Here is an 18064-nt window from a genome sequence, read left to right as displayed (position 1 = left end):
GCATTAAGAGACCCCTTTCTCCTCTAAGTTGCTTGTGGTCATGGTGTTTTACTACAGCACAAGAAAAGTAACTGGTAAAAAATTTACCTCAATGGTCTGCAAATACTCTTATTTAGCAACAGTCTAAAAGGCTACAGTCTTTAAAATTCAGCTTGAGATAACTATCACAATTAGACAACAGAATTTTCAACTTTCAAGGAAAAAAATATCAATTAATATTGATGTATAACCATTACAAACTGTCCATGTACTGAAATTTCTATGGTCTGTAAAGAGAGAGAATTCACACCTTTTAGATTACAACTGGTCACACGCTGTTTGTTTGAATCATGTTCATACAAAGATGGAATCATTTCTGGCATCAATTGTTTCCATTAGCAAATGGCACCCATATGATATGATTGCCTAATTAATAGGAAAATGTGTGCTTGATCCTAATCACCATTACAACATAATCATCTCTAATTACATGGTGAGCTGTAATCCTCCATCCACAACCAGAACATGTCCCGTGACGTATGGCGACTCTAAAAGAAACACAACGGCATGTGCCACTTCAAGAGCCTCTCCAAACCTCCCAAGAGGAATGCTCTTCTTTAAATGTTCTTCTTTCAAGTGTTTTGTCATATCCGTGTGGATAAAACCTAAAAGAGAGATGTTAATTTAGTTGAAAAGTAAAGATACTAAAGATGGTTGTCAACTCTTAGAAACAGAATTTGCTTTTGAGAATTTAACACTATTAACAAACATTGTTTAGGAAACAGCATACTGTTAGCAATTAATTAAGTGTACAATTTTATTCACTTTAACTCAGGGAATGTTTACTGAACACAAAAATGCCTGGCGCCCAAGTCCCTGGCTCAGCTCTAGGCAAGCATAAAGACAATGCTGTGGAATGTAATAGGCAAATATAAACATGGATGAAATACAATGTATTCTTTGGTAACTGTATCTATGGAGGGAGGACGTAGTCGCAGCATACTCAACTGTAATGTAATGAAGTCTGGGGAATCCCTTTATAATATTATAAAAATGATAGAGAAATGATTTTTCAATCAGGTGGGGTACAAAGTGAGAAGTCATGTTGAAAAAAGGTATCCCAATGATGGTCCCATGAGCTCATTTTGTAAGCCTAATAAAAATTAGTTTGTTCCATTTACTAAGCCAAGATAATTATGAGAGGATAGCCCAGGATTCCAAAATCCATATAAGAAAAAAGTCCTATGCTCATATCTAATTCTGATAGAGATGTACAGAAAAGATCAAATTTTAACTCAGTGTTAGTATATATGCAATAGTGTGTGTAGACAGCATGTTCAAAAACAAGTTCTACAGTAGCAAGTGTTATTTATTCAGAATTTAATTGACTGTATGTATGTATATAAACACGCACATACATGCATGCACCAGGATCAACTCGAGGTTTAAGAGATGACTACAAGGCTGGGCTGGGCGGTGGTAGCGTACGCCTTTAATCCCAGCACTCGGGAGGCAGAGGCAGGTGGATTGCTATGAGTTCGAGGCCAGCCTGGTCTACAAAGTTAGTCCAGAACAGCCAAGGCTATACAGAGAAACCTTGTCTCAAAAAAACAAAAACAAACAAACAAACAAAAAAAGCAAAAGAAATTACTACAAGAATAGTTTGGGACAAAATATATCATTAGTAAAATTTTACCACATAGTATCTTTTTTAATAATTATTCCTAAAAAATGTTTGAGACATAGTCTTATCATGTCGACCAGGTGAGCCTACATAAAATTTACCTAAATCCACATGCCTCTGCCTCTAGAGTGCTAGGACCAAGGGCGTGTGCCACCACGGCCAGCTGCAATCACTAGGTTTTTTTTTAAAAAAAGCATACACATGGGGAAAGTCTGTAGTTCAAGGTCATGGAAGGTCTACTGAAAGTCCGACGAGCCACGGAAAAGTCCAGTGTGCACTCACAAAAATAGTTTTCAAATTGGCTTATGTTAGAACTAAATCATTTATAAATTAAACTATAAACCAACTTAAAGATACTGCCACTTACAAATGACACGTTGATAGATGTGAGCTAAATACTGCATTTGGCTGCTAATTTATGTGACACTATAATTAACTTTTCTTTGGGTTTTCGTTTACGAAAACTCAAACATCTTCTTTAAAATCTTGTGAGATAGAATTGTAGCTTTTTCCTACCATAAAATCTGAGGTCGTGAGAGGTTACTGGGGAAATGTGGAGGCAACTGGAAGGTCCTGCAGCAAGGAAAGGGTTAAGACCCGATCCACCCGCAGCATAGAATAGAGCTCAGTAGTCATGTCATAAAGGAAGTCTCAGGTCTATAATCTTAAACGCATTCCAATGTGCTAACGCTCTCATCTGATCATCACTGGACACCGGCGCCACAGCGGCTACCAGAGTTATACACCAGGTGACGCTTTCTTTGTACTTCCGCTCTTCAAGCTATCTGCACTCTACCTATATCTCTAGTTCTATGTTTTGCACTCAGATAAAATTATTGAAAAAAATATGAACACTATGAGTTACAGATGGTCTATAACGAGGGCCAGAAATAACAGAACTAATTTTGTGTTACTCGTGTCTGCCTGTGAGAATACACTGCAAAACACAACCTCCTCTGGTATAAAAATCTCAGCACATTTATTTGGAAAGCCAGCAGCATTTCCTTTCCTCTTCAGTACCGTAGACACAGGACAGGGTGAAAGCGGCAGCTGACACAGTTAAAGCCGGCTCGTCTCTGCAGATCTTCAAGTGCGAGCAAACCTGCTGTTCTCTGACAAGGTCTCACGGTGTAGCCCTGGCTGGCCTGGAACTCCCTGAGTGGAGGCTCGTCTCACACTCACAGGGACCCATCTGCCTCCGCCTCCGGAGTACTGGGATTAAGGCTAGCCAATGGACAGGACATTCTCCACAGTTGAGTGGAGAGTGGGGTCTGACTTTCTCACATACTCTGGTGCCCCATATTTGACCACGTCCCCTGGAGGGGGAGACCTGGTGGCACTCAGAGGAAGGACAGCAGGCTACCAAGAAGAGACTTGATACCCTATGAGTATATACAGGGGGAGGAGTCAGAGTCTCCCCTCAGTCAGAGTCATAGGGGAGGGGAATAACGGGAAAATGGGAGGGAGGGAAGAATGGGAGGATACAAGGGATGGGATAACCATTGAGATGTAACAAGAATAAATTAATAAAAAACTTAAAAAAATAAAAATAAAAAAATAAACACACACACACACACACACACACACACACACACACACACACACACACACAAAGGCAGTGTGCTACCACATCTGGCCCAATGATGAAGCTTAGTCTTCCAGAGGAGCCAGAATCCAGCAGAATCCAACCCTCTCAAGAACCCATGGATTTAATGAAATCCAATGCTGTGTGTTAGCAAACGTCTTCTAAAGGGTGCCCCAGAGAGAGTGAACCCTAAAATCACCTCAGATTATAAAAGCCGGCTAAAATGAAATTATTAATGTTAATGCTAAATTTTTCCTGTTACAGTCCCTAGGCTAAGACTCAGGGAACAGTGCAGAAGGAGGAGTGTGGGGGGCATGGTGGAAAGATTGTAAAAGTCAGAGGACCAGGACATTTGCTATGAAGTAAGGGTTTTTTTTTTTTTTCTGCATATGACAGGGAATCTTGCCCCCATGAAATTTCAACAGTATGGTCACCTAAGCAGGACCTGAGCAATGACAACACCAGCTGACCGGGCAGCATGGACCCTGAGATGACAGGCCACTGAGAAAAGGAGAAAGAGGATCCCCCAGGGACGAGCCCCACAGGTGATCCGACCCCAGGCTGTCGGTCCTAAATACAAACACATGCAAATCAGCTAAAGGACTCAGCAGCCTGCCACACTGCAGAGCACGTGTATCTTCCTGTGCCACAGCAGGAAGTGAACAAGAAGTCGTGATTGGAGAGGAAGAAAGAGAAGACACGAGAGTCGGAGGGGGAGAGGGAGGGACGCAAGTGATGAAAACACAGTATTCGTGGAAAAACTCATTTATGGGTTTTTGTTTTTGGTTTTGTTTGTTTGTTTTTTGAGACAGGGTTTCTCTGTGTAGCCTTGACTGTCCTGGACTCTCTCTGTAGACCAGGCTGGCCTCGAACTCACAGAGATCCACCTGCCTCTGCCTCCCGAGTGCCAGGATTAAAGGCGATAATCTCATTTTTTTTAATCACAAAAGAAAAATCAAATTCATGATACAACTGTCTTTATCTTTTTAAAATTTGAACAAAACTGCCATTAAGTGTGTCACACTAACTCCATAAAACTCAGCAGAAAACGAATGATTACTTTAATTTAAAAAAAAAAAAAACAAACCACAAGAAACCACAGGAGGGCTGGGCACTCAGGAGGCAGAGGCAGGCGGATCGCTGTGAGTTCGAGGCCTGCCTGGTCTACAAAGTGAGTCCAACCCAGCCAAGGCTACACAGAGAAACCCTGTCTTGAAAAACCAAAAAAAAAAAAAAAAAAAAAAAAAAAAAAGAAACAAACAAACAAACAAACAAACAAACTACAGGAGCCAGTGGTTTGACCACTCTTATCAGTACAGGGTGGCAACTTTGAGGCCGACTTCCAAGTGGCTGTGGGTGTTTGCTGTGGTGGAGGACCACTAGACTCGGGTTCACGAATCAAGATTCTGTCCCAGCTCTCTGCTACTGTCAATCTGTGAGCGGAGGAAAACGTGCACTAACCAATACAGGATTGTCTATATATCACAACTGAATACACAGATCAAAGATGGTGGGTTCCGTGACCTGAGTTCCATGCCCAGGACATATGCAAAGGTGGGCGGCGAGAACAGACTCCTGGGGCTCTCCTCTGACCTCGAGTGAACTGTAGCGTGTGCGCATGTGGCACAAATGATAAATGTTTTGGGTTTGTTTGTTTGTTTGTTTTTTAAGGAAGGGAAGAATTTGCCCTGATATGCTAGTGTTTCCTCTTACTTTATGTTTAATGTGGAAAACAAACATTTGCCTAAAGATCTTTTTCTTTGATGCACAGTGTCTTTTTAATTAGTAGTTTATTTTGCTGCAGTTTTAAGTTTACAGAACTATTGGACAAACGTTGTTGCGTTGCTCACACTGCCCTCACCCCTTGCTCGCTCCATTTCCCCTGCTACCAGCATCTTACCTTGGTGTGGCTTATATGCTACTATGGATGAATTCTACTGACACATTAGCAGATAAAAATCCATGGGATACAAGATGTGCGGTCATCCCTTAGCTGTCTATGTGGGTTCAAACAAACACTCCTGTCGTGTTACCCACCACTACACAACCACACAATGCATTACTCCCGCCTCCTCCATCAGCTGCTTTTCAGACCTCAGATATCTGCTCAGCAGAAGTTAAGTTTTAAAATGTTAAGCTAGTCTCTTATGATGAATTACTCAGGGCTGCACCAAATGTCAGTGTTCTCTGATGCCGAAGCTCGTGAACCATGTAATCCTCACTTAGGAATATATTCACAGCCCAACACACTACATATCAATAATCTCTCAGGGGCCCTCCACCTCATATTACCAGAGCTGAGAGCAGACATTAGTGGTCCCTACACAGCCTGCATGCATTTCTACGCTGTCTTACTTTCCAGTCCGCCTTCTCTCCTTGGCCCCCCCCCAAGGACTCTCCCATACAATTCCGCATATTTGCAGAGTTCTGGACATTGTATCCTACTCTCCCACTTTGCAATCTATGTATTTACAAAGACTTGAAATGGCGATAAAAGCTACAGGTCACCGGTAGGTGCCACTGTGCAACAGAGGACACTCCTGCATTGCTTTACCGGCTACAAAAGCCGCCATCCCTCAGATCAAGACACAGTAAGTGAAACGGCAAGCACTGTATGTAGCAGCTTACAGCAAAGGCATGACACTTCACCACCAGATGTACAAAGACACACCCAGCAGAGTGGGGAGGGGCCCAGCTGGGATCAAACTAGTGCTCCACACCTCAAAGACCACCATTAAAATATGAACTCTTTAGTCTGGGGTGCACTGGCTCCTAAAAACAAGCAAGTGGTTCTTGTCCCGTGGAATTTATGTTTTATAATCTCAGAAGAAAGTACATTTCATTGCTTCGGTTTATTACTAGTGATTGCTTATGGTCAATCAATTAAATATTATTTCCCATAGTCATTGATTTCCAATTAGTGAGATTCCTCCATGATGACAACTTTACTTTATGTGGCAAGTAGTAAATCCCAAAGCTCAGCACGTACTGGTATATAAAGAGCAGCCAAGGGTTTAGGATGGAGCGATGACCTAATCAATAATTTGTCTCGGTCTCTGGTTTTCAACTGTGTTCCTGCTCATCAGAACCTCCACTTGAAGTCAACCAGGAAAACTTGACATAAAAAGAAACAAACTAGGAGCCTGAGGGCTGAGAAGATGGCTTGGTGTGTAAAACACTTATTGTCCTAGCATCTGGCCCTCAGTCTGGATACCCTGGACCCACATCAAAGCCAGGCAGGGCAGCACCAGGGGACCAGCACTGGGGACCCAGAGAAGACAAACAGATCACAGAGTCTCACTGGTCTCAGGCAACCTCACTTAGGTCTGACTTTCATACAAACTCTGGGGTCCCATTTCTGACCATGTCCCTTGATAGGGAGGCCTGGTGGCACTCAGAGGAAGGATAACAGGTCACCAAGAAGAGACTTGATACCCTATGAGCATATACAGGGGGAGGAGGTCCCCCTCAGTCACAGACATAGGGGAGGGGAATAAGGGGAAAATGGGAGGGAGGGAGGAATGGGAGGATACAAGGGATGGGCTAACAATTGAGATGTAATATGAATAAATTAATAATAAATAAAATAAAATACACATAGAAAAATAAATAAATTTTAGTGGATGTTTGTAAAAAAAAAAAGAAAGAAAGAAAGAAAAAAGAAAAGAAAAGAAAACACCTGTTGGCTTAATATAGCTGACAACTCTCAGGTCCAAGCTGGAGCCATGGGGGAGTGAAAAGGGACAGATGGCAGAGGTCTACCACAGCCCGCTCTCCTCTACACTGCCAGCCAGCCAAAAGAGCAAACTATGCATGGCTGACTGACTAGTTTTCAAGAATACAAAATTACAAAGCAAAGCTGCCATCTCTAGGCCCAGCAAGATGGCTTAGCAGGTAAAGGTACCTGCTGTCAAGCCTGATGGCCCAAGGCTCACCCACAGATTCACATCCTGCAAGGACAAAGCCAATTCCTGCAACTTATCCTCTGACCACCGTACACACATGCATGCACCCACACAGATGTGTGCAAATACACACACAAATAAAAACATGTCTAAGTAGTAAAAGTATATGAAAACATTCATTCTACTGAGATGTCATATAAATACCTAATAAAATTCTAATAGACCAACCAACTAATAAGTGACATACATATCTTTTTTTTTTTTTTTAGAAAATGACAAATAATGTGCAAGTGAATGAAAGGGGAAAAATAATTAAATAAAAAACATAAATAAATAAAGACACTAACTAGAGAATCCCAGATTGTATACAGAAGCAAAAGGATAAAAAGACATAAATGTTATAACTCTAAAGGGAACCTCAGGGAGCACTATTTTTCAAGTAGGTAGCTTTAGATAAATCACGTCAAGCCCTCAGTCACAACTTTCTAAATTGTCACTGTGGCTGGAATAAGCCAGGCGTGGTAAAGCAGGCCTGCAATGCCAGTACTACAGTGGATAGTAAGACCCTGCCTCAAACTGCAAGATGATCTCCAAGGTTCTCTAAGCATAATTTATTCCTTAACTCGTGCAAAATTTAAAAACAAAGATTTTTATGAAAGACGTGAGGTACAAGGAAGTTCTTTTAGTCACTAGTCCATCATTTCTTTCCACCATGATCTTAGAGAGTCACTATCCATAGGTTAATCAATGACTATGAATTTACCAGTTAACACCACGAAGTCTACTACAGTTATCGCATGAAGTTTTCACTGACCTGGCGCAACCACATTCACTCTGACTTTCTTCCGTGCAACCTCTTTCGCAAGCGAGCGTGAAAATCCAATGAGGCCTCCTTTGCTGGCGCTGTACACGGACTGACCGGCATTGCCTTTTAAGCCAGTAACACTCCCTGCAAGAAAAGATGAAATGAAGCAAGGGCAAACCAACTGGTTTGTTACTGAAAATTCTTATAATATACAGTCAGCAAATCAGAAAGGTAAAGCCCACCTCCCTCCATTCTTGGCTAAAATGAGGAACTGCAACCACTGTCCTTTACAAGGCTCAATCTGGTCTAGGCACACAGGGCAAAGGGAGGCTGACAGAAAATGGTGCAGAACCCCCAGGAATAGGGAAGAAGCTGCGTGGTTTGTTGGAAAGGTCGGACACGAGGAATGCTGGGTCTGACAGTGTGGCAGTTTGAATGAGAAATGTCCCTCTACGCTCAGACTGCTGAACGCTTGGCCCCCGTTTGGGCAGTATGAGGAGGTGTGGCCTTGAGGGAGTGTGTCGTAGGGGTCGGGTGAGCTTTAGGAGTGAGTGTGTGTGGCTTCACCCTGCTTCTAGCTCCCCGCCCCCCAACTGGTGCTTATGGTTGAAGTGCCACCTCTTGGCTTCCTGCTTCTGCCACCACACCTGCTGCTGGCCTCCCTACCTCCCCACCGTGATGGCCTGACATACATCCCTCGGGGGCCATAGGCTAAAATAAACTTTCTTCTGTAACTTGTCTTGGGCATGGTGTTTTGTCACAGCGACAGAAAAGTACAGGCAGGCAGAAGTTAAAGCGAGAAGATGTAACATTAGGGCTGATTAGTTTTATAATTCTGTCATGGATGTAAGTATCCACCTCCAAGAACGAACCCAGTAAATTTAAACTCCTATCAACGAAAACTGACCATGCAAACTTCGTTAAGCAGGGAAATTTTGCTAATTTCATTTATATGTACCTTATCCTTCTGACTAAACATTCCTCCGTGACCTCGTCTAATAAATATGTAAGAATAATTTATAATTCAAATATCAATTGTATGCAAATACATGCCTGCAAAACAGAAGTAGGGAAGTAATTTTCTGCACCACTGGCCTGTGCTTATAATATAAAAATTGAACAAGAAACACACACACACACACACACACACATACAAAATTGAAATTACATTAGAAAAAGGGAGTATTTTACTTTTTTATTACAATCAAGAAGCTCAATGTTGGAGTATTTACCCGCACCATACAGTCAATTACTACCTGATGACAGTAATTCACCCCAGGAAATACACTGGGAGGTATTTTCACAGTGCTAAGAGCTCCATAGTATGCTTACATAAAGCAAGCCTAGGTACAGCCCACTTCTTCTGCCCTACATAGTATCTCCTACTGCTGCCAAGCTACAAACCTATGTAACATGAATGCACACAAGATCGGCGGACAATGATGGGCATATGTGTACCTAAGCATGAAGAAGAGAAAAAGTAGTGTGTGCTTGGGGTGGGCGGTATCACCATCAGAGCCTACAGAGCCACTGCCATGTACCTGCCCGCCACCAACAGAGTTACCACACGGCACTTTACCAAATGTGGTACCTCAGTTAAGAGAGGAAGAGAACTGTGTGGCACAGGAAGAAAGAAAAGCCATCAGGTTAAGGAAAGGGGTGGACAAGAAGAGGGGGCATGTGAGAGAAAGACAGACAAAAAGGGAAGTTCCAGGATGACAGAAGGCAAAGCAGGAAGCTCTCATAACTAGCTCTCGGGCCACACTCCATTTGCATTTGGTCAAAGTAACGACTTACAAAATATCAGTAAGTCTGCAAGGTCAGCCTTTCTGAAGGGCTTTTCTATGGAGTAAGTATGTTCACGTATTATAAATGCATCAGCCTTTACAACATCTGAAGATTTTGAGGAACTAACTTAGGCTTCTGAAACTTAACTAAAGTATAGGTATTTTAAACAAACATGCCCTGTGATATCCAGGCACAGTCTTGGGTCTGTGTGACAAGTCTGAAGAGCCCAAAATATGAACTCGCTACATCAGAAGGCCACAGGTCACCAATTCCTCCTAAGAGACTCTTACCAGAAGCACATCCCCTTTGCAGCCTTTTGTCTGTCTGTCTGTCTGTCTGTCTGTCTGTCTGTCTCTGTCTGTCTGTTTTGAGGCAGGGTTTCTCTGTATATTCTTGGCTGTCCTGGACTCACTTTATACAACTGGACTTGAACACAGAAAGATCCGCCTGCCTCTGCCTCCCCAAGCACTGGGATTATAGGCATGCATCACCACGTTGGGCTCTTTTGCAGCCTTTTAAGGTACTGCCCATTGCTTAAAAACAAAAAGCAGATGGTATGCTATAATTGTCAAGTACCAGCCGGGCATGGTGGTGTATGCCTTTAATCCCAGCACTCAGGAGGCAGAGGCAGGCAGATTGCTGTTGAGTTTGAGGCCAGCCTGGTCTACAAAGTGAGTCTAGGACAGCCAAGGCCACACAGAGAAACCCTGTCTTGAAAAACCAAAAAATAAAAAATAAAAAATAAAAAAGCAAAACCAAAATAATTGTCAAGTACTGAACTGAAATCAAACCCCATATTATTCTCCATTTTCTGCTCTATGAGCAAGAACCCCAAAATACCTCTCTTTTAATATCTGCCCAATAATAGTGCTTAAAGCTTGTTGAATAAATATAATAGGTCTCTGTGTCAACCATTTGGGAGGTAGGGTGAGTATTTTAAAAGGCCATTACAAATACCATAATCCAACAATTATGGGTATGTCAAAGGGAGGAGGGTGCCTGATTTCTCTTGAAAATTGAAACTGATAACAAAATTGAGACGACAGTCATGTACAGCAAGTCTGCTGGATGTGCACAGCTGTGGCCTCTCCCACTCCATCCAGTCTCAGGACACTGAACCTAGAAGGTATTTATTACATGGCTTTACTGTCATTTTTTTAATACTTAGTGAAGTCACTCACTAATGCTGACTTCTGTCAAGATGTACATATGTAAATTCTGTCTCATTCATTCATTGATCAGTTACATACTTTTCCATAGGTAACAGAAGGATAAATTTCCTCCAAATATTACTGCTGACCGAGTTAACCAGGGGATGAAGTACTCACCTACATTGACAATGGACCCACCCTGCTGAATCATGGTCCTCATGGCCGCTTTACACGTCAGCATGGAGCCCAGGAGGTTAGTGTGAAGCTGTGGCAGCATGTCTTCAGCTTTTGTTCTTACTAACAGACTATCTCTACAAAAGAGAAACAGCAGGCGCATTAACAACGAGCCCACTCTCTAGCCTCGGCAGCAAAGAATTCCGACTGCGCTTTTCAGCAGAACCGAGTCTGGCTCCCAGGACCCGTCCGCGTCTGTAGGTTCACAACCAGCTGTACCTCCAACTCCCAGGTACTAAACATCCACTTTAGAACTCCACAAACAACTGCACTCAGATGCACATGCACACACACAATTTTAAAACAGCAAAAGGTAAAAAAAAAAAAAAAAAAAAAATTTTTTTTTTGAGACAGGGTTTCTCTGTGTTGCCTTGGCTGTCCTGGACTCGCTTTGTAGACCAGGCTGGCCTCGAACTTACAGTGATCTGCCTGCCTCTGCCTCCCACTGGGATTACAGGCATGCGCCACTATGCCAGCTGTAAATATTTTTTTTAAAAATCAAGCCAAAACATATATATATACAATTCTGATTTAAAATACAATATAAGGTGTGCTTTCTAGCTAAGTGCTGGGCAGTCCCATTTTGAATTTGGCTTTAAAACCACTAAATTAGCTATGGATGAGACAGAATGGACCCATTCGGAAGGCAGGATCCTCCACCTCTCTGCTAGAGTGGCAAATATTGCCAGTCGCTAAACAGAGTAGCAAGCAGCCAAATGTACTAAGCTACTACCAGTTTGGCCTTGTTTAAAGAGACTGTGATACCCTATGAGCATATACGGGGGGGGGGGGGGGAGGTCCCCCTCAGTCACAGTCAAAGGGGAGGGGAATAAGGAGGAAAACGAGAGGGAGGGAGGAATGAGAGGATACAAGGGATGGGATAACAATTGAGATGTAATATGAATAAAATATTAAAATATATTTTAAAACAAATAAATAACATAAATAAAGAGACTGTGAATCTAAGTATTTTCTCCTAAACTCATCTTTAAAAATATAACAACCCCTACCCTATTCTTATGATTATGATTATTACATTTATTATTCTGTACATTAGTACTAAGCTCACTGTGATCAATGGAACTCACAACACTGGTTTTCTATGAGAGGAGCTAAGCGATTCTTCCGGCATGCTAGGTGACACGCTGGTGATGGAAAGTTAGGCCTGACGTACCTGGACATTATCTAACATAGGAGAGCAGGGCTCGAGACGTGGCTCAGGGTTAGAGCACATCCTGACCTTACAGAGGACCCACATTCAGTTCCAGAACATACATGTCAAGTAGCTCACAAGAGCCTATATCTCCAGCTCCAGGGGACTTGACACCCTCTTTCAGCCTCTGTGGGAACCTACACATGTGTACATACTAACACGCAGACACACACACGCGCGCGCACACACACACACACACACACACACACACACACACACTTTTTAGATAAAAGAATGTATTGATTGACAATTTTCAAAATAAGCCTTTCCAGTGAGAAAACAGCTAAATACATGATCTTACACTGTGGTGGTTTAATGAGAATAGTCCCCATAGGCTCGTATATTTGAACAGTTGGTCCCCAGTTTGGGAAAGCCTGGGAAGTATGGCCTTGTTTGGGGCGCTGTGTACTGGGAGTGGGCTTTGAGGTTTCAAAACACTGGCTGGCCCCTGTTCCCACTGTGGTCCATCTCTGCCTCCTGTACGCAGATCACGGCATGGCCTCACAGTTCTTGCTGGCACCGTGGCTTTGCTCTACCAAACAGGACTCTTAGCACTCTAAAAACCGTAACTTCAAACTAAACACTTTGTTTTATACATTGCCTTGAGTCATGACATTCTGTCACAGCAACGGAAAAGTCACTAAGTCATAGATGTATTTAAAAAGTCTTCTTTATAAACGTATCAGAATTTTATCTCAATCTTTGACTAACCTGTTTATACCAGCGGCGTTTACCAAGAACTTTACTGGACCTAAACGTTTCTCCATCTCTTCAAATGTATTTTGAACATCCTGCTCCTTAGCAACATCACAGCTAAATGCCAAGTGGTTTCCTACAAAACAGAGTTAAATCAGAATTACCTATAAACTTTAACTTGGGTTTCAATTTTTTTTTTCTTTATGATTAGGCGATAAGGCAAGCCTGTGCTGATCCTAGAGATGAACGCGTGTCATGGGCCCCTGCCTTCATGGACCACCTAATGAAAGGGATGGAGTGGGGAGAATTGCCCAAGAAAAAATGAGGTTTTGTTCCTTCCTTCTTTTGTATCTGTCTCTGCTCTGAGACAAGGGCTTCCTGTATTGCCTAGGCCGCCCTCAAAACTCAGGCTCATCTCGCTTCAGCCTGCCAACGCTAGGATTACAGTGGGCACGTAAAATAAAACATTACAGGAAACTGAATTTAACTTTGGATCTCTCTTGCTGGGCCCAGTGGTATCAGGCTAGCCCCAGTGTTGGGAGCATGCTGGACTCCTAAGTCCGTGGCTATCCTGGGTGCGTGAGCCCTCAAATCCTCAAGAAGAAATAAGCTTAGAAAGTTTAAAAAATAAAAATATTGGGGCCAGCAAAATGGCTCACTGGGTAAGAGCACTTTCCACCAAGCCTGACAATCTGGGCTGAACCCTTGGCACTCACATGATGGAAGGAGAGAACGGGCTGGCCTCTGACTCAACACATGCACAATGGCATATATGTATCCACCCAGCCAAATAAAGGTAATTGCAAAAGCTATAATAAACTCTGGGCATGGTAACTAGGGCGCACCTGCAGTCCCAGCACTGAGACGTGAGATTGCTGCCGCAAGCTTGTGACCAGTGTGGGCAAGGGAGGTGGCTCCGTAGACATTAATGTCCCCTCTTACCATACACAGGTAAAGAATCCTCTATTAAATAAGCTACCATGTTAAAACATATGCTCCTCAATTTATGATAGGGATACAGCCAAGATGAACCAACTGTATGTTGGAGATTCACAGAGCCGCAGGTAGCTAGCACCAGGGAGCAAGGTGGAGCATCGGTTGCCTAGCAACCTGGAAGCAAGGCTGACTGGGTGCTGAGGCTTGTGTTGGCGGCCAGGGTGAACAGATAGCACAGCGGTGCTGCCCTGTGTACCCAGCAATGAGGAAGCAGAGGCCAGATCCGGATCCAAAGCAAGACTAGGCTGCGTGGGAAACAAGACCCTGGGTTCAGGAAAGCTGAAGGCACACATCACACTGCAGGCTCAGCGTGTACTCTGCACAGAAGATGTCACTGTCACACCATAGTAAGGTGCTCTCAGCAATGGGAAGACTGAGGTAGAGAATCACTTCAAAGCCAGTTTGAGTTACACTATCAAGGGTGTTTCCATATAAGTAAATAAATACAGCAAGGCGCCAGATAGTCCCTCAGACCTATAATACCCAATGCTTTCCTGATGGTGACGTGTATTTTTCTCCAGTCTAGTACCGCTGCCTGCCACGTTGTCTTCTCACAATAGAGACTTAAACGTACAATGCAATGACTAATCCATTATTAGTAAGAAGGTTGGGGTGAGGGTGCCACCCGGAATGGAATACAATTAAAAGGATCTGGGAAAACATGTCAGTAACTGATTAAAGTGTCTGGTCGATTTGGGAAAGCAACCCTGACCTATCAACTGGCTGGTTCTCGAAGGGTTTCTGTTGTCCTGTGCCTTCGCATAGGGTTAAGAAGACACCTCAGCAAAATGCAGCCTAACCATTTCTCCGCGTGGTAGCCTGACTTTCCTGACTTCACTCCTTTCAGTCTGATGGAGGCTATTCTCCTACCAGAGGCCCGAGCAAGGCGGCTCTCAATGTCAGCATTGGCCCTGGGGAGATAGCTACAGAACCACTGAGAGCTTAGCCATGGGCCATGAACGATCTGGGTCGCAGACTGGTGTACAAGGCCGTGGAGCTCCTGGCCTCGATGACTGGCACCGCCGCGCGGCGGGGACACTTCTTCCAATACCTACCGCCGAGCTCGCCGGCGGCGGCTTTGGCCACTTCCAGGTTTCTGGAGACGATCGCCAGGCGATAACCCTTCTTGGCCATTAGCTGGGCTACAGCCCTGCCGATCCCCCGGGAACCTCCAAAAACAGCACAGACTTTGTCCATCTTGGAGCCCCCGGACCCGCAAGATGGATACCTAGGACTCAGAACTTGTAATTAAAGAAACAGGGCAAAGGGGAAAAAAGAGTCAGCACTCCCTTTACAGACCCGACCAAGGAACACAGCAGGGCGGGAAGAGTTAGACGTCAGCACGCACGGACTCTTCGTGGGTTGCATTGAACCCTGGGACTTGTAGTCCTCGCACACTCTGCCTGCTCCCCTGCTTGTGAGCCTTGCAGTAACTGCTGCTGGTGCCTCCTCCCGTGCCTGGATGGTTGATTGGCACTGAGGACCAAAGGGGCTTTGCTCGGAGATAATAGTGTTTCTAAAACCGTGGACTTTCCAGGGCAAACAGTAGTTAGTAGCCACACTGTCCTTTTGGGTGTGGACCTGCCTTGGCTCACCCACATTTTTTTACTGCCTACAAAACCTGTTGGAAAAGTGTGAGGTGATTTCTCCAAGTTATTATAGACATTGGCTTTGCACTGCAATGTTATTAAGAGGGTAGATGCCCTGTCAAAGAACACTAGCCAAGTATGATGGCTCAGGCCTGTATTCCCAGCACTCAAAAGGCTAAGGCAGAGGGATTGCTGAGAATTCAAGGCCAGCCTGATCTAGAGAGTGAGATCCTGTCTCAAAGAAAGAACACTGTGTAGAGGGGTTCAACACATGTCTGTGCTCCTCTTTTTGAAGAAGAAACCTTCTATGTTACCCAGGCTTGCCTACAACTCACTATATAGTTCAGGCTAGCCTCAGATTCTCACTGATTGCCCTCACTCAGCCTCCAGAGTGCTGGGAGTATTGGCATTGGCCACCACACTCTTTAACTGAGTAATCTGAATGGTCTGAAGATTAAAGAGCAGGCTTCGTTGACAATATTGGGTTCCTGTACTCCTAAATAAGATGTCCTATGTGCTTTGAAAAATAAAAAGTCAACTGGGCATGGTGGTGCATGCCTTTAATCCCAGCACTAGGGAGGCAGAGGCAGGCAGCTCTCTGAGTTGAAGGCCAAATTGATCTATAAGACAAGGATAGCCAGAGCTACACAGAAAAACTCTGTCTCAACCTCCCCACCCCCAACACACACACACACACACACACACACACACACACACACACACACAGAAAGAGAGAGACAGAGACAGAGACAGAGAGACAGAAAGAGAGACAGAAAGACAGAGAGAAGAAGAAGAAGAAGAAGAAGAAGAAGAAGAAGAAGGAGAAGGAGAAGGAGAAGGAGAAGGAGAAGGAGAAGGAGAAGGAGAAGAAGAAGAAGGAGAAGAAGAAGAAATAAAAGGCATAATTTGTTAACATTCTATTGTAAAGAGGACACTTCTTGACAGAATATTAGTGTGCTAGATTCAAAAAATACAAATCATGCTCCCTATAGCTTAAAAAAAAATACACAGCTTGGGGCAACAAGCCTAATTCACACAAAACACTAGTGGGTTAAACTGTTTAGTCAAAGTACAAAGTCGTGTAGACACAAGAAGCAAAACGAAAAGGCCAGTGAGCCGTGAAGGCGTGGAAAGCTGGCAAAGCTGGGTCTGAGTGTTGGGTTGAAGACAGGAAGAAAAATGGCTTTGAAAGAACAAGGACCGGGGAACTTAGGAAGATTATGTCGAAGGCCTTCGTATGTTTTACAAGGAAGGAAATGGAACCGTCATGGGTGCTGAAATCTGCCACGTCCTTGTCACGCTGGGTGAGAAGGACAGAAGAGGAAATAGAGAGGCTGGTGGCGGGCCATGAAGACAGCAATGGTTGTATTAATTATGAGGAGTTTGTCTGGCTGGTGCTGAACGGCTGAGGACATTTCACATCCCAAGGCTGTGCCCTGCCCACTGTGAGATTTCTGTGTGGCCCGAGAGGCTCCCTTATCACAGCACCTTGCTCATCTGGTCTCCTTTGGATAATGTTTGCCTTCACCAAAAAAAAATTTGCTCTTTGCTTCCCCTCGAAAGAAAGAAAGAAATTTAGCATTAATTTTAAAGTTTTGGGGGTTTTTTCCCACCTAAATAAAAAAAAAAGATTTAAAATGGCTGAAGAAGACATGAGGTGTTTTTCAAGTATTCTGTTTTACTGTGTTCTTTTTGAAATAAGGTCTTGTCACGTAGTGCAGGCTGGCTTCAAACTCATGGTAATCTTGCCTAAGCAAAGTAAGTGCTAGATTTCAGTCATGCCCTAATTCACCAGGTTTGTTATATGTGTGTGTGTGTGTGTGTGTGTGTGTGTGTGTGTGTATCCCTTCTTTTCAGAATTTCATCCCCACATACAATATTGTCATTCACTCCCAATCTCTCCCCTCCCAATCCTCCCAAAGGCCCACATACATTCCCTTCCCAACTTCATATATGCATACGAGTATTTCCCTAAAATATTTATATTATATATTATATATGACATATGACATATGTATTCCAGTTACGGGTTGTCTCCAGTGGGTGGGGCCTTAAATGCTGTAAGAAAAGTGTTGGTTAGCCTCAAAACATTCACGCCACTATTGCACCCATGGGCATGTTCCTGCCAGGACAGTCCTTATTACAATTTTCCAAGTTCACATCAAGGCTACTGATAGCTTTACCCTTCAAGCAGCCTACACAGCACCCTTTCATACTATGAAAGCTAACCAACAAGGAAGAAGCTTCCTGGTCAGTGCCAGTTTGATTTCTCCAAGTCCTATGGCCAAAGGGTGTGCTGTCTTAAGCGGTAAGGTCTTCCTATTACCTTCTGATGGGTAACCAAGAGCAGTGGCAACAGGCTGTGCTGCCTTAATGGTCTCCAGGCTCCCTTGATCAACAACTTTAGGGGACATATCTCACACTTGGCACTGTGTTTTG

The 18064-nt window shown here is 43.7% G+C and overlaps 2 protein-coding genes across 2 annotated transcripts in view; both read right to left on the bottom strand.

Moving 5' to 3' along the window:
- Window positions 1-90: 90 nt before the first annotated feature.
- On the bottom strand, window positions 91-15371 carry CBR4 (carbonyl reductase 4). Its single transcript, XM_084759527.1, has 5 exons — window positions 15092-15371; window positions 13056-13176; window positions 11075-11208; window positions 7968-8102; window positions 91-644 (listed from the first exon to the last, which is right to left on the bottom strand). Exons 1-5 carry the CDS (start codon window positions 15231-15233, stop codon window positions 466-468), a joined length of 711 nt encoding a protein of 236 aa, XP_084615653.1. The 5' UTR covers window positions 15234-15371; the 3' UTR covers window positions 91-465.
- A 1314-nt stretch (window positions 15372-16685) lies between these two features.
- The window catches only part of LOC311584158 (uncharacterized protein), a gene marked incomplete at its 3' end in the record, with an annotated part of 35647 nt that continues 34268 nt past the window's right edge, over window positions 16686-18064 (bottom strand). Inside the window, exon 5 of the mRNA XM_084758277.1 lies at window positions 16686-16925. Coding sequence (XP_084614403.1) covers window positions 16686-16925 — 240 coding nt within the window. The remainder of the gene's footprint in view (window positions 16926-18064) is intronic.

Source organism: Acomys minous (genome assembly GCF_964271855.1).
Source record: "Acomys minous genome assembly, chromosome: 15".
Classification (NCBI taxonomy): domain Eukaryota; kingdom Metazoa; phylum Chordata; class Mammalia; order Rodentia; family Muridae; genus Acomys; species Acomys minous.
This window is presented reverse-complemented; position numbering and strand designations above follow the sequence as displayed.

Coding starts and splice junctions, on each gene's coding strand:
- CBR4 (XM_084759527.1), bottom strand. CDS start 15,233: ATGGACAAAGTCTGTGCTGTTTTTGGAGGTTCCCGGGGGATCGGCAGG. Junction 8,103..11,074: donor TGGGTCCATTGTCAATGTAG/GTGAGTACTTCA, acceptor CTTTTCTTGCAG/GGAGTGTTACTGGCTTAAAA. Junction 645..7,967: donor AGTGAATGTGGTTGCGCCAG/GTCAGTGAAAAC, acceptor TCTCTCTTTTAG/GTTTTATCCACACGGATATG.